Source organism: Ursus arctos, unplaced genomic scaffold (genome assembly GCF_023065955.2).
Source record: "Ursus arctos isolate Adak ecotype North America unplaced genomic scaffold, UrsArc2.0 scaffold_18, whole genome shotgun sequence".
Taxonomy (NCBI): Eukaryota; Metazoa; Chordata; class Mammalia; order Carnivora; family Ursidae; genus Ursus; species Ursus arctos.
Window position 1 is genome coordinate 53,319,766 of NW_026622852.1, and position 22,431 is coordinate 53,342,196.

A 22,431-nucleotide genomic window follows, 5' to 3' on the forward strand; every position below is an offset into this window, starting at 1 on the left:
CTCCTGGGCCTCAGTTCCCTCCCCGGGGCACTGGAGTAATAAAGGTGGTAATGATGTGACAGCAGCCAGGACAGGGAGGACCCTGGCCACCTACATCCTTCCCCATTCGCCGATATCAACCTACACATCTGGCTTTCTTCCGATGCTGACCACGCGGAAAGACAAACAAAACCCAACATGCCATAACAAACAAAAACTGCAACATTTAATTTTTTCCCCCCAAACCAAGACACTGACACGAGGTTGATTTCCCCTTACAATGTGATTTTCTACAACAGAAGCCGGGACACAGATACAAACACAGCCCTCTGAATAAGGGATGGTGGTGGCAGCAACATTCTGTTAGAAAGGAGGGGAATTTTTTTTTTTAAGACCAAAAAAAAAAAAACCCCCAAAAAAACCAACCCCCCAAAAACCAAAACAAAACCCACCCCCACCCATTTCCCAGCTCAAGAGAGAGGAGAACACAGCAGACCTCCATCCCGGCAGATCACACCGTGTGGTCAGTTTGGGGTGACCAGAAAAAAGTAACCTAAAAATAGTGTAGACTTTTATTTTCTTTAAATTTTCTAGTAAAAACGTTAAACTGGCTTTCAAGGAAGATTCCAAACGCATTGCATAGACTGATTCCTTTCCAAAAATATCTCTAATATAGTCTATCTTTCTCTATATAGAACTCTAAGTCCAGGAGCTGTGTGTGCCTGGCGGGAATTCACTGAGCTCGAGGGTACCCAGAGGTCGAAGAAAGGGCTCCCACGTGGGGATGAGGCTGGGGCTCTAGGCCTCTGGCTCCAGCTAGTGTTAATTTGGATGTGGCCAAATTCTCAGTCCAATTACCGCGGCCCGGGGCCTGGCAGGGGAGGCTGTGGCAGGCTCTGTGTCCTTCTGGGGTGACTGTCAAGCCCAGACCTCGCCTTGGGTGGGGCTGGGTTTCCTGGTTTGGGGGACTCCCCAACAGCACCGGAGCTAGTTCTTTTCTGCCTGAAGGCCAGAGCTTTGAGCCAGATCCCAAATACACCCTGAATGCGCCCCACCCCCACCCCCCGGGCTGAGGTCAGGCAGCTCCAGGAGCGGAGGACAGTGCTCTCCTATCTTCTGGGGGTCGCTTCATCTGGAGACAGCACAGCCAGCTCCCTTTTAAAGTGCCAGGTGTCTGCGGGGCAGAAGGGACCTGCAGGGCTAACCAGAGCCTTCTCCAGCCGGAGCAAATGCTCTGTCCTGTCTCAGCAGGCAGCTCCTCACAGTCGGTTTCTAAGAGTTAGGGGATTAAAACCACAACAAAGAATCCTAGAAATGCTCTGCTCCCGAGGCCAGGAGGTTCCAGGACAAAGGCTCCAACTCTTGCCAGCTGGAGCATAAGGGCAGGGAGCCCTCCCAGCCTGGGGAGGACACCCCACCGGCACCCGCACCCCTACCAGGGAGAGCCAGTATCCTGGCCCCCCATCCAGATCCCCAGCCCTGCTGGGACCCAGCCAGCAGGTAGGGCAGAGAACAGAACCACCTCCCCTCACCTGGGGGAGGAGAAAATACCAAACTGTGAAATTCAAATTAAAAAAAAAAAAAGGAAAGAAAAGAAAAGGAGAAATTTTAAAAAAAGAAAAAGGTACAGGACTAAGTAAACACCAGCCTGCTGGGTTCACACAAAATGAGTGAAATTTCAGAGTGGCAGGGAAGTCTGTCCAGGGACTGGTGGGCAGCCAGAACCCACCTTCAAGCAAGTAAGGAAGACAGGGAGTGGGGGTGGGGGGGGGTGGGGGAGGTGGGCAGACAGCAGAGGCTTTAGCGAGGGGCCGGGGCAGGGCCAGACTGCTCCCCACCTCTCCCTCGCCCAGAGAGAGGGATGCTTCCAGAGGAGGGCTGAGGCTTTTCTGGCCAGGAAGCCAGCTCCAGGCTAGTCCAGTCACAGCCCACCTGCCTCTCCAGCATCAGCCCCAGCCTGGGCTAGCTGACTCTGCAGGGACAGAGAGGGGCCTTTGCTTGCCAAGCCCAGCCCGAATGCCGACCTCCAAGGGTTTGGGAGGCACCTTCCCTGGCTTCCTACGGGAAACCAGCTGCTCAGGATCCAGCCCTGAGCAGAGGAGAGCCACCATCAATGCTCAGACCTTTCTCAGCATGGGTGTCAGGCCTGAGCTGGAGCTAACTGGGGGAGAGGCAGTGCCACGTTCCAGCCGGGCTGCTAGAGGCAGGCGCTGACCGCACAGCAGGCAGCGCCCAGAAACCCTTGTGAAGGGCTCAAGGGAAAGGCAGACAAGGGCCAGTGGGACTGTGCTGGAGGCAAGCATGTGCAAAGTGCAGGCTGCCAGGGCAGCAGGAGAACATTTGTTGGGGAAGCGGGTCTCGATCTGGAGTGTGGATGGGTCTGAGGTCTTGGTTCCCAGGAGAAGGCCGCCAGCGGGTCCCCTGGGACACAGGGAAGGAACAGCTGAAGCACTAAGCAGTCAGAGGGGCATCATGGCAGGATTCTGGGGGTGGACTGGCCCTCCCAAGGGCGAGGGGGCAGTGGAGCAAGGCCCTGCTAGGGTATGGCTGAGCCTATGCTCCTGGAGCGAGCAGGGACACAGGGCAAGAGGCCCCTCGGCCACAAGCATCCCTGCATGTAGGTGCTGCCTCATGTCCTGGCCGAGGGGCCAGACTGGTCTCCAGCAGGCAGGCCTGGCCATCTTTGTCTTGTCCACCTGCTTCACAGACCTGCACGTCCTGCCCCCTAGTGGTTCAGAGGAGAATATTCACAGTGGTGCTCAGGGCCTGGCGGGCCAGGAGGGTCCCGGGATGGATGGGAGGACAATGGAATGATGCTTTGGGGCAGGAGTGGGGCTGGAGTGCATGGAGGAGGCACAGATGAGAGGCGGCACGGATGGCGATCTGAAGGGGAAGGTCCCTCGTGGAATGATGCGGGCTTGCATGTCTGCAGAGGCAGGGCCCTTCTCCAGCCTGGACACCCGCTCCTCAATGGCTTTCAATCACAACAGGCTCATAGACCCCAGAGGAGACCCTGCGGGGAGAGGAGGAAAGAAACAGGTCAGCCTGTCCTCCTAGGTGCTCTTCTGGGGCAGGCCTGGGAACAACGTCACAAGTTGGCCCTGTTTCACAGAGGGGTAAACTGAGGAGTTGAGAAGTAGAGTCACTTGCCCAGGGCAACACAGATGTCAAGTACTGAAGCCTGTGGGATCTCAGAGCTGGTGCGAGCCATGCCTGAGCCCTTCCTGAGCACCAGTGGCTGCACATAGAGGTGTGCTGCACCCACCCTCATGGCAACCCTGGCAGCGAAAGACTGCATCCTGCCCCATTTGACAGATGAAGAAACTGAGGCACAGAGGGATCATGAAGCTTACCAAGAAGACAGAAGGTTGGGGAGCTCTTCTCTCCGCTGAAGCCAGACCCACAAACAGGGTCATGGACATTCAGGGCTTGGCATGCAGCTCTGCTAAGACCTTGCTCCTGATTAAACTGGTTCGTTCCATCCCCTGAACCCATTTCCTCACTGTCATAGGGGGCTAGGGAGGGGTGTGTAAACTTCCGAGGAGGTGCCCTGTTTTCCTCTTGCCTACCTCCCCTGGGGACAGCCCAGGAAGCCACAGGGAGACGGCGGCTGCAATTTCGAGCCTTAGCCAGCAGGTGTCACCATAGCAGCACCAGAGGGAAGGTCTCCATCCACCCCCACCCCCCACCTTAGATGTTAAATGTGCACTTTCCTGGCCGGCCCAGGGGAACAGAGGCAAAGGCTTCAGCACAGCCCTGCACAGGGGGAGCTCCTCTACTCATTTGCTGGCTCCTTCAGTGAGCCAGTAAACATGCTACAAACTGGAGAGCTGAAGCACCAGGTCCGGCCTACCACACCCTCGTGTGTAAACATCACGCAGGCACCAATCTGTGTTGCTCACTGCTGTATCCCTGGCACCCAGCTCAGTGCTTGGTGTGGCTGGTGCTCAATAAATATTTATGCAATAAACAATACGAATCATCATCATTTTTAGGGGTTCCCAGATCCAGAAGGAAGGGAAAAGCAGGGTCCGAAATAAAGATGGATAAAGCCCCGCCGTGTGCAAGCCCTGCGCCAGGCGCTTTCCCAGCTACCCTCGGAACCCTCAGAACCAAGTCCAGGCTGCTGTCCCAGGTTTCTAGGGCAGACGGTGTGGTCCATGCCATTTGACGGACAGGGAAACTGAGGTTTGGGAGAGAAGTGAGTGGTCCGAGGTGACACTGTGGTGGGAAGAACTGTTATTCAAGGCGAGGTCAGTGTCCATGGAGACCGTGCTCTCAGCACTGTGCCCCATGGCCACCCTAGTGACCCATCCCCAAACCGCGACCCTACCTGTTGGCCAGCTGGATGCCACTCAGCGTGGTGGAGCCATCCCGGCTCACGAACAGCCGGAGATTGCTGTCTGTGGGGACACAGGGGAGGATGGAGGCTGAGTGGGGCAGGGGCAGCCGGGGCGGCCCCGGAGCAGGCAGCCCCGTCCCCCAGGCCTCCCCGCTCGGGCAGCTCACCCTCAGTGTTGCTGCCGTCCGTAAAGTCCTGGCTTTGCATGATCTTCTCCACGATGTCGTCCGCGTCGATCCGAGTGTCATCCACCCAGGTTGGGTGGCTCTCCACGGAGTCCTTCTTCCGCCTGGGAGGGGCGGGGCAGAGCAGAGTCACAGCAGTCCGGCCAGTGACAGGTGCAAGGACGACAGTGGTGAGCACCTATGGCACTCAGGTGGCTCTGAGCGCGCGTGAGAACCTAGTCCCAGTCGTGCTCCTTTAACCCTCACCTCAGTCCCCAGGGCAGGTGCCATGACCTGGTTTTATGGATGACGGCCTGGAGGTCCCGAGAGGTTACCTAGCCTTAGCCTCTGAGAGGCCGTGTGGTGTGAAAAGGGGGGACCTAGGTCACTAAGCCACACACAACAGCGTGTGCCTGCCAGGCCCAGGCTGTGCCCTTCATGTCCATCCAGCCCTCTGAGGGGGGGACCCTGCTGTCCCCATGGTACCGGTAAAGAAGCAGAGGTTCAGGGGGGCCCCAGGAAGGGTCTGTTCTCCAGGAGCATTGGGCAGCGGTGCTCACCGGAGCGAACGGTCAGACAGATGGGGCCGCGGCGGCCGCGGGGGCTTCTCAGGCGGCCGGTGCTCGCGCTCGCTGCCTTCGGGGCCCTCCACAGTCATGCTGAGGCCACCAGAGGCGCTGCTGCTGGTGGACGTGTTGCGGCGGTGCGTCAAGTCTGAGAGGCTAGAGGAGCGTGAGTGTTCCGTGCTGTAGCCTGGTGGACATTCGGGGAGGCTCGTTACGCGGGGCCGGCCAGGAATGCGGAAAGCCAAGGGCATGGGGCCAGGCGGGCACTCACCAGAGATCTTGGACTGCTGGCTGGCATAGCTGGAGTTGCGGGAGTGGCCAGAGTGGAACACCTCCTCGGGGCTGGACAGGTTCTGTTCGGGCTCCTCTGGCACCCCTGGAGAGCGGGGAGAGGGCAGGCTTAGCAGTGGAGCCAGCCCTGGCCATCCATGCGTGTTCTCTCACAGAGGCGGCGGGGGTGGGAGGTGGGGGGCAGAGGAGGGTGTGCTATGCGTTTCCCATTTAACAGACAAAAACTGAGGCCCTGCTCCCACCACAGTCGACCCCCGGAGCCCAAACTTGCTCATTCCACAAATTTCTGTGAGGACGTCCTCTGCACAGGTGCTGTAAATAGCAGATGGGGTGTCACAGGCCAGCGGGAAAGGAGAATGTTGAACAAAAAATGACCCACAATTAACCACAACTGAGGTGAGTGGTACAGAGCAGGGAGCAGTGTGGATGGGGGTTTGACCCAGTCCGGTACCAGGGAAGACTTCTCTGAGGATGTGGCCTTAATGGGAGGCCTTCAGGAGGCATGGGAGGGAACAAGCCACAGAAGGCATCAGGAAAAGGGCCTTCCAACCAGAGGAACAGCAGAAGCAAAGGCCCCGAGGCTTGAATGAGCTTAGGTCAGTGCGGCTGGAGTGGAAGAAATAAGGGGAATGGGGAGTGGCCAACAGTCCTGTCCCAAGTCACCCGTAAACAGTAAACAAACTTTCCAGCACTCGCCAGCAGGAGGCACAAGGGACCCAGGCGGATGTACTCGGGCTCCACGAGAGCCTGCCCACCAGTTCTGGTCATAGGAAGGAAGAACTCATCTCATCCATCCCCCTCCTCAGAGAAGAACACAGCAGGCCACAGGCTGGACCCCAACCTGCCTGTGTCCCCACCCAAAGCACAGGGTTCTCAAGATAGGTGCTCTGCAGATGGGGGCTTGCAGGAGAGGGGTAGAAAACCAGCCACAGAGGCATGTGGGGACTCAAACCCCACCCTGCCTGGGAAAGGTACCTCTTCGACTCGGCACAAAAGGTACCATCTATGCTGGGGTGGCCTGGTGTTCCCCCTACCCCCAGAAACTGGAGAGAGCAATGGTGTTGGGAAGCCCTTGTTTTTGCGAGCAGTCACCAGGCTGAGGCAGACGTGAACCCCAGCTTTCAGCTCCGGGCCTCACCTGCCTGAGCTACAGGTAAAATGGGAGTGGAAGAAAGCTGGCCCTTGAGGTCAGGGCCCTCACTGCTCCCAGCCGTCCCGGGGGCAGAATCACTCCGCAAACATCCGCTGAGCCGCCCGAGGCCCCGCGCCCTATCTAATTGCTCTCATGGTGCAAATTAGGGTGGCACGTGCCGCCCTGCTCACTCATCAGCTCGGGGGCAGTCTGCCTCCGGCGCCAAGCTCACCCCCAGGGACGGAGCACGGGGGCCCCACCTCGCCGGGCACAGCACTGGACCCGGGGTAGCGGGGGAGGCTGGAGCCTAATCTTCCTCAACCTAATCTCCTGCTGTCTCCTCTGGAGGTTCGGACGTTTGCATTTTGTATGACGTTAGTAATAATGACAATTTAGTAGAAACCCAGCGCCGGGAAATACATAGAGCACATACTGTATGCCAGGCAAGGTGCGCTCAGCTCACCCCCACAGCAGCCCAGGCTGTGGTTACTGCTGCTGCCCCCTTAGTCGGGGAGGATGCTGAGACTGGACAGGCAAAATGGCCAGTCCTGGCAGCGCAGCAAGTGGGTGAGCGAGGGCTCCCGGCACATTCCTCTGCCATCAGCACTGCCCCCCACAGCTCAGATGCAGCTCCAGTGCCACCTCTTCAGGGAGGGCTGCCCTGGTTGTTCCCAGAGAGATGCTTCCAGTGCCTGTCACTGCTCCTGTCACACCTGTAGGGGACGTGGACTTTCCTGTCTCTCCTGCAAGACTCAGCCTCAAGGTGAGGGCACTGCTGTGATCCTGGAGCCTAGCACGGCACCCAGCACGTGGGAAGGGCTCAGACATTGGCCTAGTGGAAGCATGGACGGGTGTCAACACCATCCCACCACCTGTCTTCTCAGCAAGCATCCCCCTTGGGACCTGGGGATATGGAGATGAGCCCTGGGCCACGGAGAGGAGCAGGGAGGGCAAGCGGGGAATGGTACCTGAGCTGAGGATGGTGGGCCTCGCCTTGGGGGGCCGGGTGCCACCGCCACTGCCACTGCTGCCGGTCCCACCGCCCTTGCGCGTCAGCTGCAGGGAGGAGTCCTGACCCGGAATGGAGATGGACTTGGCGGTGGACGGTGGCCTTGGGAGGATAGAGGGCTGTGACTACAGTGCCCCACATTCAGGGTCAAAGACAGGGGAGCCCAAGAGCCTGGAGGAGGGGAAGAGTCCTGGTGTAGCCCGTCCCAGCCTGTGCCCACACTCACGTCTTAAAGCAGGGGTCTCCGGAGAGCAGGAGCATTCCAATGGTGACCTGCACAGAGGGAGGAATCAGCCATACCACACCCACCTGCGGCCCAGGTGCCTCCCTGTGGCCCCTCTGCTCTGGCTTCCCGTGACAGGCTGGACTCTGATCCCGTCTCTGCCCCTTGCTGGACCTGATGAAGCCATCGAAATGCACTGAGCCCCTGCTTCCTTGGGTAGATGACAGGACCAATCCTGACATCTGCCTCCTAGGGTAGTGGAGAGGACCAGGGAATGGGAGGCTTTGCATGGGTCAGCGCCCGGCACACAACGCAAGCAGAAAAAGTTAGCTACTGCCCTGCTCCCAGCCTCAGAGTGAGCGAGGGCACACGAGCTCCACACGGCAGGCAGGCAGGAGGGAGGCTCACAAAGCCCACCTGGTAGGGAGGGGGTTCACCAGGTATAACACGGGGGGGCAGGGGTGGGAAATGGGGTTCTCAGAGTCTAAACGGAGGGCGGGGGCATGGTGAAAGTTTACTGAGTAAAGTAAAGCAAGAAGCCGTCAGAAATTCAACATCCACTTGGGCAGGGAGTTTGGCAATGGCCCATTCAAGGCAGGGCTGGGTCCCCAAGTCTGCGCTGAGATGGAGCGACAGGAAATGGGTGATGGGACAGGAAATGCGTGCCCATACCCCACTGCCACCACTGACAGAAATGGAGATCATTGGGCTGAGACTTTTTTTTTTTTTTAAGATTTTTTTTTAGAGAGAAAGAGCGAGAGAGAGAGAGAATGTGCAGGAGCAAGGGAGGGGCAGAGGGAGAGAGAAACTCAGGCAGACTCCACTCCCACCGCGGAGCCTGACATGGGACTCGATCCCACAACCCTGAGATCCTGACCTGAGCCGAAACCAAGAGTGTGACGCTTAACCGACTGAGCCCCCCAGGCGCCCTCCGCCCCTTTCTGGAAGTGAACTCTCCGTCCAACGTGGAGCTTGAGTTCATGACCATGAGATCAAGAGTCACGGGTTCCAACGACTGAGCAGCCAGGCACCCCCTGAGGCTTTTTTTTAAATGAATTATTTCATTTGACTGTGACAGCAGCCCACAAGGAGGTGACGGCCCCAGGCTGTAGACAGGGAAGCAGCACTCAGAGACTCAAGCAAGGGACGGCCCACAGCCCTGAAGACAGGACGTGGGGAAGCTGACCTTGAAGCTGAGACCACCTGCACCCCCATCATGCCCCGATTTGCCTAAGGGTGCACAGGGCCCCTGGGGCGAGACCAAAAAGCCCTAGCCCCCACCCAAACTAGCCTGGACCTTTTTGGGTGCCTCTGGTTCCCTCTGGGGAGGGTCCAGGAGGCTGCAGAGCCCCCGTCCACCACCTGCTGCCTGCCTCTGCTTCAGGCATGACACGCTCCCACTGGGTCAGCTCGTAGAGGTGTGGTTAGGACAAGACTGTTTTCTCAGCCAGGTGGAAGGGTGGGGGACAAGGAAGAGAGGTGTGCTGGCAGCAGCGGATGCCCAGATATCTCCGTCTGGAGAGGCCTGACAGCCAGCTGCCTGGAGGGACGGAGCTGCCCCCGCTGCAGGAAGTCTGCATGCGGCTGGGCTCTAGGAGCAGCCTGCCCGGGTCAAGGGACGGCAGGTTCTCATACTCACTGAGCCTCCACGGCGAGCTCCGGCAGCCTCCTGTCACATGGGCCAACGCCTGGGAGCTGGACCGTGGAGCTGAACAGCTGGGGGTCAAGTGTCAGCTCTGCCTGTGACCCCAGGCAAACGATCTAGCTAACCTCTGTGCCTCAACCCCTCCTATGCAAAACTGGGACAAGAACAGACACCACGCCCCCTGGGGCTGTTGTCAGGCATCACGAGATGAGAGGTGGCGAGCGCTCAGGGTTGCTCATTTCATCAAACCCTTAAAGAGACTGCTGGGATCTGCCCCGATCCCGGATTAAAGATGGGGAAACTGAGGGGCGCCTGGGTAGCGCAGTCATTAAAGCGTCTGCCTTCGGCTCAGGGCGTGATCCTGGCGTTCCGGGATCGAGTCCCACATCAGGCTCCTCCGCTGGGAACCTGCTTCTTCCTCTCCCACTCCCCCTGCTGTGTTCCCTCTCTCGCTGGCTGTCTCTCTGTCACATAAATAAATAAAATCTTAAAAAAAAAAAAAAAGATGGGGAAACTGAGGCCAGTGGCAGAGCCAGGCTTCTGAGGGTGGTTTCCTGACCCCGGGACCACATCTTCCCAGTGTCTGGGATGGGAACCTGTATTTTTTAACAACCCTCCAGGGGACTCTGATGAGGAGCAAGTTGGCCCCCGTCCCTTGGTGGGAGGGGGCAGAAGAGGCGGCAGGGCCCTGGTACCTTGAGGATGGAGTTGTCCTGACGAGTATTCTTCGTGTCATATCCCTCCAGCAGGCAGCAGCGCACTGTGGAGCCTGAGCCCGCGAATTCAGCCAGGTTCAAGTCGGCGAAGCCCAGCTGGGGACAGAAGAGAGTGTGGGAGGCTGCACGGGGTGTGCGTGCACAGCGGGCGGCACAAGGGTTAACTTGGGGTGGGGGCAGGCAGATCCCCTGGGCCCGCCCCACAGCCCAGACTGAGTGTTGCATAATGGCACCCAAGGACAGAGGCTGGTCTGGAGCTCACAACTCTGAGGCGTACAAAGCGCCCTTTGTGCCACATCCCAGCGTGCACTGGGGCAGCGCCTGAGATGAAAGGACATTGTTGTCTGTGACACAGAGGCATTGTTCCCTGGGAAACAAGGCTGTGCTGTGGGAGCCGCCGTGCCAGCGGGCAGGGGGGAGGGAAGGCCCGTGGGAACTTGGTATGGGGGTGGGGGCAGGCAGGAGTCCCTCATGGAGGTTGGAGTGAGGGGCTGGCAGGAACACCTGGCTGCTCCTGGGACGCAGAGTGAGGCACCAGGGATGTGGAGGGAAGTGGGAGCACATTCGAGAACAGGGTGTAGGAGCTGGGAAAGCCTTTGCAAGAAGCCAGGTCTCCAGACCTGGGGGAGGAAACTCAGTTAAGGTGGGGGGTGCTAGGATTAGGGTCTTGGGGAACAACCAAACCCACAGGTGGCATTTATTGAGCACCTACTACATGCAAGTCTCTACTGCAGAGTTTAGGGGCACACAAGCCAGAATCAGAGACTTGACGGGTTCAAATCCCAGCCCTGCCATCAAGTCAGAGGGGCCCTCATTTGGCAGGGAAGAAAACTAAGGTTCTAAGAAAACTAAGAAAACTAAGTGACTTGCCCAGGGCCCCACACAGCCCAGGCAGCAGAGTCAAGCCCAAGACCAGGCCCAACTAGCGTCCAGTCTAGCCGCCCCTCTGGGCCCCAGCTTCCTTCCCTGGAGAATGGGAACAGGGCCTGTCAAGGGCATTTGATCACAGGACAGGAGGGAAGGGCCTGCAGGTCAGACACGTGCCATGCGCCTGGTAAGTGCCTGCCGGGTGGAGGTGGGAGGGCACAGCCGTCCGTGCCCATGTGACTTCATGGGAGGAGAAATTTCCACTCTGGCAGCACCTTCCACAGCCCAATTCTAGCCACCCCAGCCCTCTGTTTCTGGAGAGGGCCACCAGCGCCCGGACCGGGGCAGAGCGGACGGCCCAGAACACGGAGCTTCCTGAGCTCCGGTCAGTGGGAAGGGACACGCCTTCCACGCAGGGCGAGGTGAGGCAAAGGCATTTCCCCTCCGGACGGACTGAGCCCACCGCCTACTGCCAGGCAGCCTCCCAGGGGCCACGGAGGGTGGGCTGTGAGTGCCCACCAAGAAGGGGGTCTAGGGAAGAGGGGGCTTAGTCAAAGCCAGACGTAACCCCTGCAGAGCCACCTTTCCCGTTGGTCCCCACGGGTGCCGTGCAGACGGCAACAACACAGATGGGCCACAGCAGGAGACCGGCTGGGTGCCCACCACCCAGCCACGCACGGGGGCTGTGACAGTTAGAAAGCAAAAGGAGTCTGTGAAAACATGCCCACGGCGTGCTGGCAAGTGAAAACCACGCTGCAGAATCTGTTTAGAACAAGTCCCTTTTGTGTGTGTAAAAATCCTACTGTCTGTGTGCACCCGAGTCCACACACGGGGAGCTCATTTTCCGTTCCTCTAAACCCCATGTGCATGGGTTTGACTCGCTGCTCTGTGTGTACCTTTCGTAATTTTCTTTTTCTTAAGAGGTCTGGGAAGACCCTAATGAATCCAAGGATGGGGTCTGGGGAGGAAGACTGCAGAGGAAGGGGTGGAAATTGCCCTTCTCACTCTGAACTTCTGTACCATTTGTGTTACAACAAGCGTACGGTAGCTTTGTATTAAGTGCAAAGACTATCAGTAAAGATATTTCCAAGAAAGAACACATCTCATGCAGAGCTGAGTGTCTCCTGTTTGGTGCAGAGAGGGGGCTGGAAGTTCTTCTCTCACGCCTATTCCATCCCACTATCCCTTCAGAGCCCCACTCACCTTGGAATAAGCCTTCCCGCCTTTCAGCTCCTGCAGAGAGACAAACAGAAGCAGCAGCGTGACTAGGGAATCCTAGGGACCTCATGCATCTCCCCTCCCCACCCGTCCCACCGAATCTGACTGCTGGGGGTAAGTCAAGCCAAGGAGCAGAGTGACTCACTCCTTGCCCTCTGGCGGGGACAGGTCGGGGACGGGGCTAAAGCCGCTGGATCAGTGGCCTCACACTCCCTCTGTTGGGCCCTCAGCCCCCAGCCCCAGCCCTGAAGCCCAGCCTCACCTTGCGCACCGACACGCGGAAGATGCAGGGGTCCAGCAGGCCGGTGGCCGGGTTGGCGCTCATCTTACACACGAAGGTGAACCTCTTCCGCCACCGCACGCAGTTCTCCTGCACCTCCTCCCTGCAGGGCAGACAGGTGAACACGAGCATGCGGGTCAATACAGGTATCAGGGACAGGACCGGCCTTTCGGGAGGGGATAGGAGGAGGAGGAGGGGGCTCTCGCTTTTTACTTTGTATCACAAAGTGACTGTATTTTCATAAAAAGGACATGCTTGTGTAAGTGTTGTAAAAACAAAAAAATAAGTAATAAAAAAGGAAAAAAACACAAGGTAGGGGTGAGGTCAGGCGGGGGGGGAGGCTACTCCTTGCCCCTGCTTCCAACGCTGCCCCCTCCCCTTGTTCTGTGGCCTAAAGGGGAGGGGGGGGTCCTTCCTCTGCCATTACCTTCCTGACCCCTGGCCATTCAATCGACTCTCACAACAGTCTTCCCGAACTGGCCCCAGAGCCCATTTTACAGATGAAAAGCGAGGTAAACTGCCCAGTGTCACCCAGATAGGAAACAGCTAGCCTTCCGCTCAGCGCTGTCTGGCTGCAGAGACCCCTTCTTTACCACTAACAAAAACAACGTTAATAGTAACAATAATGGCATCTAAGGCTCGTATCGCGCTTCCCCCATGCCAGGCAGCACTCACCAGGCACTTCAGTGATGCCGTTCAAGGGCCAGAGACCCACGATCACGCCAACCCTCCAGCCAACTGTCTGGGACAGCTACTACCATCAGGCCAATCCCACATTCACAGACACCAGGAGCTGGGGGCTAAGACCCCGGCCCGAGGCCCACCGCGTGCACGGCAGAACAGGGACTTGAACCCGAGCCGCGGGCTCCCGGTGCCGCATGCTTCACTCTCACCACACCAGCCTGAGACACCAACTTGGGGTCCTCAGCTTCCCTGACACTAAGTGGGAGCTGGTCTTCAGTCCAAGTTCCTTCTGCACCGGGCGGGGGGGGGGGGGGGGGCGGATTACCACACTGAAAAATTCAGCACCGCCTTAACAGGGAAATGCTTTGTGCCCTGGGAAGGAGTGGGGCCTCAGGGAGCTTGCAGCCAGCCTCTCCCAGCTGCTCAGCAGGATCTGGGGTGGCAGTGACAAGCTCCACAGCCCTGCACAGCTCCCCGTCCCCCCACAGCCCGCCTGGCAGAGCCCGTGCTCAGGAAGGGGTGGTCACGGAAGGGAAGGGACAGCTTGAGAGACGTTATCTCCTGCCCCATCATCCCATCTAACAGGAACGGCCGCGTTGGACAGCTGAGGAAGTGACCACTCCACACCCCGGGGACCCCAGGATCACAGGTTAACTGCCAGACTGGGGCCTGAGGGTAGAGGGTCAGCACGAGTGGGGCATCATCTGGACGTGGGCGTGTTTGGTTCTCACACAACCTCAGACGATAGGCTCTACGCCACCCTCTTCCACAGGGGAGGGCACTGAGCCTCCAAGAGACTACCCCAGATCACATCCCCAGTGACTGACAAAGCAGGATTGAACCCAGGACTGTCCAACTACAGTCAAAGCATTCAGCCACCACCTTGGTTCACGGGCCACAGAGCCTGGAAATGCCTGGCAGGCAGAACCCATCACGGTTTCCAGGCCAGCAGTGCCCTGCCATGTACCTGAGACACGCACCCATGTCTCCGAGTGCCAAGTTCGAGCCAGGCACGGAGCTCTGCAAGGGACTTTATTCACAGATCAACACTGACAGTTACCCCAGTGATGACTCAGTGTCACCAGGAGAGGGTGGAGGGAAAGGGTGAGTCAGAGTAGGTGACTGGCCACAGGGAGGTGACATTCAAGCTCAAACGGGAATGAAGAGAAGGGTGTAGCCAGTGGGGGAGACAGTTCCAGGCAGAGGAAACAGCATGAGTGAGGAACAAATACACTTTTGGTTTCCTTGGCCTCGCCTCCCCTGCGCCGGGCCTCTCTGAGGAGCCCCCTCCTGGCTCCACACGACGCTTCTCCCACATCCTGCCCGGGCCGTGACAAGGGGCACCAAGACTCGAGTCAAGCAGACCTGGGCTCACAGCCCTCACATCACTGAATGACTCAGCCAGGGCTTGACCTCTCCACCCTCATGGGTAAAACAGGAACGGCACGCACTCATTTGTGGGCACCTGGGAGCATCGGCAAGCCCCGCGAAGGGCCAGCCTGGGAGGTCTGTGAGACAAGCAGAAAATGTGAGGGCTAGAGATGAGGGGAGGAAGAAGACCCCCAGCAGACACGGACAGGGACCCTGCCAGAAGCAGGTGTCACAGGAGAAGCCGCAGCCCTGGGCTGGGAGGCTCACCTGACCCAATCATGCTGGCTCCATCCATTCATTCAAACATGTGCCAGTCACTGTTCCGTGCACCGGGACCACAGCAGTGACCAACTTATGCTGTGGTGGGAGGAGAAAAATTAGGTCAAGCAAACAAGAAAACGTAGTAGAAGGGAAGAGAACTAGAATTCTCTCTCCTGGCCAATACTCTGATCTTGTATGTAGAAAATCATAAAGAATCCACTAAAAACTATCAGAATACAAGAGTTTGGTAAGGTTTCAGGATAGAAGAGCAATATACAAAAATCAATTATTTCTATGTCCTCGTGAACATCCACAATGAAATGAAGGAAATAATTCCATTCACAACAGCACCAAAAAGAATAAAATAAACGGGATTACATTTAACGAAGAAGTACAAAATATACATTCTGGAAAACTAGGAAACATTACTGAAAGAAATTCAAGAAGATCTAAGTAAATGGAAAGACATCCCACAGTCATGTTTCCAAAGGTCTAATGCTGGTAGGGCAACACTCCCAAAATGATCTAAACATTCAACCCAGTCTCAGCTGGCTTCCTTGCAGAAATTTGACACATTGATCCCAAACCTTGCAAATTTAAGGGTCCAGAATAGTCAAAGCATCTAGAAAAAGTAGAAGAGGACATAATTAAAGGAGTCACATGTCTTTGACTACAAAACTTCTACAAAGCTACCATAATCAAGGAAGTATGGTTCTGGCATAAGGACAGACACATAGATCATTGGAATGGAATTAAGAGTTCATAAATAAACCTTCACATTTATGGTCAATTGATTTTTGAAAAGGGGGGGTCTTTTTAACAAAAGTTGCTAGGACAATGAGATATTCACATGCCAAAGAATGAAGTAGGACCCATTTCTCATACAGTATACAGTAACTACCTCAACAGGATCAAAGACCTAAGTGTAAGAGCTAAAACTACAAAATTCTTAGAAAATAATACAGGATAACTCTTTGTGCTCTGGGATTAGGCAACAGTTTCTCAGATACGATGCCAAAAGAACAGGTGACAAAAGAAAAAACAGAAACACCGAACTTTATCAAAATTAACCTTTTTCATGACTCACAGAACACCATCAAGAGAGGGAGAAGACAGCCTACAGAATGAAGGAAAATATCTGCAGACCCTATGTTTAACAAGGGACTTGTCGCTAACAATTTATAAGGGGCACTTAGAATTGACCAGTAGGGGCGCCTGGGTGGCTCAGTCGTTAAGCGTCTGCCTTTGGCTCAGGGCATGATCCCCGCGTTCTGGGATCGAGCCCCACATCAGGCTTCTCTGATGGGAGCCTGCTTCTTCGTCTCCCACTCCCCCTGCTTGTGTTCCCTCTCTCGCTGGCTGTCTCTCTCTGTCAAATAACTAAATAAATAAAATCTTAAAAAAAAAAAAAAAAAAAAAGAACCGACCAGTAAAAGACAGTCCAATTTAAAAACGGGCAAATGATCTGAACACACATTTCTCCCAGGAAGATACACAAGTGGCCAGTAAGCACAGGAGAAGATGCCCAGTGTCATTAGCCACAAATCAAAACCGTAATGAGTGACCATTTCACACGCACTAGGAAGGCTATAATCAAGACCGATCATAACAAGAGCTGGGAGGAGAAACTGGAGCCCTCACACACCGCTGGTCGCCGGTCGGAGCGTACGGGGGTGTGGCCCTTGAGGAAATCATCTGGGCACTCCCCAGGAAGGTTAAACACAGAGCTACCTGAGGACTCCGCCGTGCTCCTCCTAGGTGTATGTCCGAGAGAAATGAAACGTATGTCCACAGTCTTCGTAATAGCCAGAAAGTGAAAGCAACCTGAATGTCCATCAACCAGTGAATGTCTCCATACAGTGTGGTCTATCCATAGGACGCGGTAGGATTCGGCAGCCAAAAGAAACGAAGCCCTGACTGCCGCTAAAATGTGGCTCAACCTTGAAAAGCGCTAAGTGAGAGAACCCAGTCACAAAGAACTGCATATTGTATGGTCCCCCGTACATGAAACGTCCAGAATGGGCAGATCCCTAAGAGACAGAAAGACTGGTTGGTGACTGCCAGGGGTGGGGGGAGTTGGGAGGAAATGCGGAGTGACTGCTAATGGGTATGGGGTCTCTTTGCGGTGATGAGAATGTTCTAAAATGGACGGTGCCGGCGGCTGCACAACTCTGTGCATAGACTAAAAACCACCGAACGGTATGCTTTAAAGAGGTGAACACCAACAACATGGTAGGTTGGATAAAGAGAGGAACATGGAGAAAACAAAGGGGAAGGTGGATCAGGACTGCTGAGAAAAGATAACAAGGTAAAAGCTGCTATTTCAGGCGGATGGCTGGGGAAAGCCCAAAGGCCGGGACATGTGGGTAGGGCCAGTGTGCTGAGCAAAGTCATATTGACTGGGGAGAGCTGGCCAGATGCATGAACAGCAAATGCAAAGGCCCTGAGGTAGAAACATGCTTGGCAAATGGAAAAGTGGCCTGGAGGCAAGTGGCTGAATGGGACTGGGGAGGAAAGCAGAGGGGATGTGGTTGCGGAGGGGGCAGGGGGTTAGGTGTCACGTGGGACATCAAGGGCCATGGTGAGGTCTTTGAATCGTACTCTGATGGTGACTCTGTCTTGCCACAATGGCTTGAGGCGGAGGCAGAGAGCAACCCCAGAGTAGGTGGGTGGAAGGGCAAAAAGAGCAGAAACATTTCCCGAGCAGCCAGAGGCCCAAGCCTAAATGGGGGACCTGTGGGGTGGCCATGGCTCCCACAAGAACCCTCAGATCTCCACCCACCCCCTCCACTCAGCTCAGCCCAGGAATTGGAAGCAGCTGCTGGAGACCTGAGGAGGAAGCTCACAGTGTTGGGCGTGTCGGAACACCCAGAGGAATTAGGATTAGTGTCTGGGAACAAAAGCCGATATATCGGATCGTAGGCTCTCTCCCTTCCCCTTTGTGAGTCTGCCCTGGGAACACAGGCCAGGAAGCCTGAGGCCCTCTCGGGGTTCCTGTGGGCCTGCCAGGCCGGGCCTCGCGGTGCCCTCCCAGGCTCAGGTAACAGGCGCCTTCCTCTCCCTCCACAGGAAGATGGGCTGGGGCAGGGCTCACGGGATCAGCACTGGGCCTCCCCGTTGTTTCCACAGGGCTCTAAACACACACTATTAAATGCCACCACTCCCTCGGGAAGAGGCTCACAGCCCCATCCCGGCCCAGCCCAGGAGGTCATGGCAAGGGTAAGACAAACACCCCATCAGCACCTCTTTCGCAAAGGCCTACTGTGTGCCACATGGCACTCTTCAACACTGAAAGGTGGCTGTTACCATGCGTACTTCACAGGTGACGAAGGCGAGGCTCAGCAAGGCCGAGTACCTCACCCACGGCCGCAGAGCTGTGAGGAGCAGAGGCCAGTCTGGACCCCGAGCGCATCTAGGACTAGAGCCCATGTCACAGAACCAGAGACTTCACAGCCAGGAGGTGGCCCTACAGCTGCCTCTGGAGAGAGGGATTCCCAGGCTCAGGACAGGGACAATGGAGGGACAGGAACACAGGCTTGGGGGCAGGGGTGGGGTGTTCATAAAAAGTGCAGGAATAAGGATGCCAAGCAGGAGGCCAGGAGCCCAAGTAGGAGCTGGCCAGGCCAAGTTTGTGGAAACCTCAGGAACTTGATTCACTTGTGAACCTTTTATTAAGCACTCAGTAGGTGCCGGTACTGCTAAGGCCCTGGGGATATAAACAGTGAACCAAACAGAAATTCCTGCCCGCGAGGGGCTTAGCCTGGCAGCGGGTAGGAGACCGACAAAACAAGGCACACACCACAAGGAGGTAAGTTGTACGGAGGAAAAAGGAACCAGGTGAGGTGGCAGGCAGGGCCCCGGTGGGGAGAGCGCGAGGGAAGGTGACCAGGGAAGGTGACATCTGAGGAAAGAGCAAAGCGGGTGAGGCAGGGACCTAGGCCCTGGGGGAGCAGCAGCCCAGGCAGGAGGGCCAGCCTCCCCAGAGGCCGGGAGGTGGGAGCGTGCCTGACTGGTTGACCACAGTGCAAGGAGGACAGCGTGGCTGGTGGCTGGAGCAGAGCAAGCGAGGGGGGTGCTGGGAGGGAGGCAGGAGAGGGGATCCTGGCCCCAAGCCTCCAAATCATGGAGAGGTGCCAGCACTCACGGGCACCCACGTGCGCACAAGTAGGTAGGGAAGCACAGAAGAAATGAGGAGAGGGGGACGCTGTCCTTTTTTTCCCCTTTTGAACTGGAACTATCAATGTGGCTTCTTTTAAAAGCATGACTGGGGGAGAAATGAACTCCTCTGGGAGGGCTCAGCGTTGCCATGAGGTCCGAGGCCACAAAGTCACTGTGGGGAATGATCCCCAGGAACAGCAGTGGCCCCGTGCAAGATCCCTGAAGGGTGACTAGGACTGTGAAAGCCGAGTGCCACCTCACACCACTGTGACCTCGGTGGACTGTGAGCCCAGGGGACAGGGACCCGGCCTGCCTGGGCACCCTCGGCCTCCACGTCCATCTGCAAGGACAGGAGGCACAGTGAGCGCCTGTCTCAGAAAGAGGGGGAGTGGGAAAGAATTAAAACCAATGAGCAACTATGCAGAAAAATCATAAATAAGACGTTTGTTAAAAAAACACAGCACTCGGAGTCCGCACTGCTCGCTCTGCCGGTGTGCCTCAGGACGGGCTGGAAAACAGAACTGTAAAGATGACACAGCCAAGCCCAGAGGGGAGGCCACCCAGAACCGTGGACCCCAAACTCCCAGGCGAGGGGCTTGTTCACGTCTCCCTGTTCATGAGGGGACAATGGTCAAAGGAAGGAGGGAGCTCACAGCAGGTCTGGCTAGGGTGGGATGAGGGACACCAGGGACACCTTCTTCATTTCTGTCCACGAATCATTTCTGTGATTGAATTTTAAATTGAAAAATGAGTAAAGGGTGTGAGGTTAGAAGGGCTAGTCAAAAGCCAAAGGGGGTGTGACCCCCTCATCTCCCTGACTCAAGGTCTGGGCCCAGACTCGCCCTTCCACAGGACCAGGCGCCACCCCCAGGAAATGTGATGAGGACCCCAGCGCACCCCAGCCTGGGGTTTCAGGCACGAGTCCCCAGCTCCACGCTGCTGGGGACAGGTAATTACAGAGACTGCGTTTTCAGGGGAGTTTTGTTTTTAGCTTTAAGATATACAATTAGACATCTGAATCCCAGAGAGGCGGGGTGAGCCCTCCACCCACCGCAGCCCACTGTGGCCAGCCCAGTGGCAGAATTCAGTTATTTCTGGGTTGTCCTAAAATAGGGCAGAGCACTGCAGGAGGCTGCTGTCCTCAGGCCAGCAGAAGTCCCTCGGAGCGCCCCTGGCCCCAAATCCCAACCAGGCCTCTATTACGCACCCACAGAGACTTACTGTGGGTGCTGGCTTGGCGTGGGGCCCGGGAGGGTGTGGGGATAGAGCAGCGGCAGACCTCCCGGAGGAGGCCCCAGTCGAGTGGAGGAGACATACACTTCACAAGTGACTGACAGCTGCCACCAGTCCCCAAGAGTGCAGACAGGGGCCTGACCTGGTCTAGGACAGTGACACCAGTGCTGGGACCTCAAGGTGAGCCTGGCCAGGTGACAATGAGATGAGATGTCATGTCCCAGGCAATGGAAACAGCCCAAGAAGACCCCGAGGGAAGGAGGTGGCTCCCAGGAAGAGGTGAGAGAAGGCCAGGGGGGAGGATCAGGCCAGTGAGTGACCCCAGGGAGGTCAGGGAGCCCTGACTTCTTCATCTCTGCCCAACACCTGAGGCTGTCAGGATAACTCTGCAGTGCCGTGTCTGGTTTCTTCCTCCTGCTCAACCGGACGGCGAACACAGAGAATTCTGCCAACACAGTGTTGTGGCCACGTCTTCCTAGTCCCTGCTTCGCCATGTGTCAGAGACCAAGGAAGGCAGCTGGCCACCACTGGGGACCCACACAGATGAAGACCGCATCTCCTCTGTCACCGTTATTTCCCCAGAGCCCAGGACAGAGCTGCAGAGTGGGGCTCTCACTCTAGACCACCTTCCTGGCCCCTCAGGCTCATCTTTAATTAACCAATAGTAAAAGCAGGTCCTGTTCGAGCTCGTGCTACAGGATACATGTTTCATATATATGACCAACTGCACTCTACTGCAATCCTATGAGGTGAGTGCCATTATCATTCCCAATTTAAAAATGAAGAAACTGTGGCGCCTGGGTGGCACAGTGGTTAAGCGTCTGCCTTCGGCTCAGGGCGTGATCCTGGCATTGTGGGACCGAGCCCCACATCAGGCTCCTCCACTATGAGCCTGCTTCTTCCTCTCCCACTCCCCCTGCTCTGTTCCCTCTCTCGCTGGCTGTCTCTATCTCTGTTAAATAAATAAATAAAATCTTAAAAAAATAAAATAAAATAAAATAAAAATGAAGAAACTGAGATCTAGAGAAGACAGGATAGGCCCCAAGTCACAGAACAGGGTTGGATGCTGACCTGAGGTGGCCTGACACCAAGGCCACATCTTCACTTCTTCCCCATGTCAGTTCCCCAGAGGGAAATGCTTCTTCCCGGGCCCCAGCAACCGAAGAGCCTCGAAGGCTGTGAAGGGTGGCAGGTCAGGGTGACGTGAGCCACCATTCTCAGCCTCTCAGAGGCTGGTCAGAAATTCGGGATTCCCAACAGGAGCCACCCCAGAGTCCAGGCTCCATGGTTCCCCAAGGTCAGCCCACTGCCACATCCCCAGCACCCGGCCCAGGCCGGCATCACCACCCAGAAAGTGCAACAAGATCCCAGAGCCTTGGCAGCCCCAGGGTCTCCATCACTCAGGTGACAAGGGGTCAGTGCAAGTGGGAGCCACCTCCTGGCCACGGGCTGCCACACCCACAGGGTCCTTGCAGACAGGGACCAAAGAGGCCATTTGGTGCCTCTCCCTGGAGTCAGAGCGAAGACGCAGCATGGCCCACAGTCACCAGAGGAACAGAAAGGAGAAGGGAAGCCGGGATATCAGTGGGGCAGCCCCCGGTATGGGCTCCACCCACGCCCCCCCATCAGCAACTCACCCTCTGCCACACAGCCTCATCTGCATGTCTGTCTCATTAGCAGGGAGCAGCTCAGTCATGGCCACAAGCGAGGCCCAGGAGAACCGGGCTGCTCACACTCGAGGGAACACTGAAAAACCCCTGGCTTGTTACAGATTCCCAGGCCCTGCCAGAACTACGCTACAGGGCAGGGCATCTCTCGCCACCTTCGCGTCCTGACATTTGAAGACGGACATTCTGGGGGTTCTGGGGCATTCTGTGCACTGCGGGTATTTAGCAACAGCCTACCAGTATATAAGGCCAGCTGTAACACCCAAAATGTCTTCAGATATTGCCAACTGTCCCCCACATTAAGAATCACTGCTGCAGGCCTGGGGCCAAACCCGACATGGGGCTCAATCTCCTGACCCTGAGATCACGACCTGACCCGAAACCAAGAGTCAGATGCTTACCCGACAGAGCCACCCAGGCGCCCCATGGGCCGAACTTGTTAAACAAGCTCACCTGGGACTCTGATGCAGGAGGTGGGCCCCCAGCTAAAAGAGGGGCCTACCCAGGAGCACTGAGGGGGACCCCAGGGACCTCCCAGCCCCAGCTGTGCTCCTGGGTTCCTGAGAAGGCTGGTCCCTGGATTCTTCCCATCCGGCCCCTACAATGACAGGTGAGCAGAGAGAAG

The 22,431-nt window shown here is 56.6% G+C and overlaps 1 protein-coding gene across 1 annotated transcript in view; it reads right to left on the minus strand.

The window, feature by feature from the left end:
- Positions 1-183: 183 nt before the first annotated feature.
- Positions 184-22,431, minus strand: part of EEIG1 (estrogen-induced osteoclastogenesis regulator 1) — a 34,189-nt gene continuing 11,941 nt past the window's right edge. The window contains exons 2-11 of the mRNA XM_026514043.4: positions 12,415-12,535; positions 12,138-12,167; positions 10,047-10,163; positions 7,710-7,756; positions 7,443-7,585; positions 5,323-5,427; positions 5,046-5,238; positions 4,489-4,610; positions 4,313-4,382; positions 184-2,992 (exon numbers count right to left, since the gene is read on the minus strand). Coding sequence (XP_026369828.1) covers positions 2,947-2,992; positions 4,313-4,382; positions 4,489-4,610; positions 5,046-5,238; positions 5,323-5,427; positions 7,443-7,585; positions 7,710-7,756; positions 10,047-10,163; positions 12,138-12,167; positions 12,415-12,535 — 994 coding nt within the window. The 3' untranslated portion in view covers positions 184-2,946. The remainder of the gene's footprint in view (positions 2,993-4,312; positions 4,383-4,488; positions 4,611-5,045; positions 5,239-5,322; positions 5,428-7,442; positions 7,586-7,709; positions 7,757-10,046; positions 10,164-12,137; positions 12,168-12,414; positions 12,536-22,431) is intronic.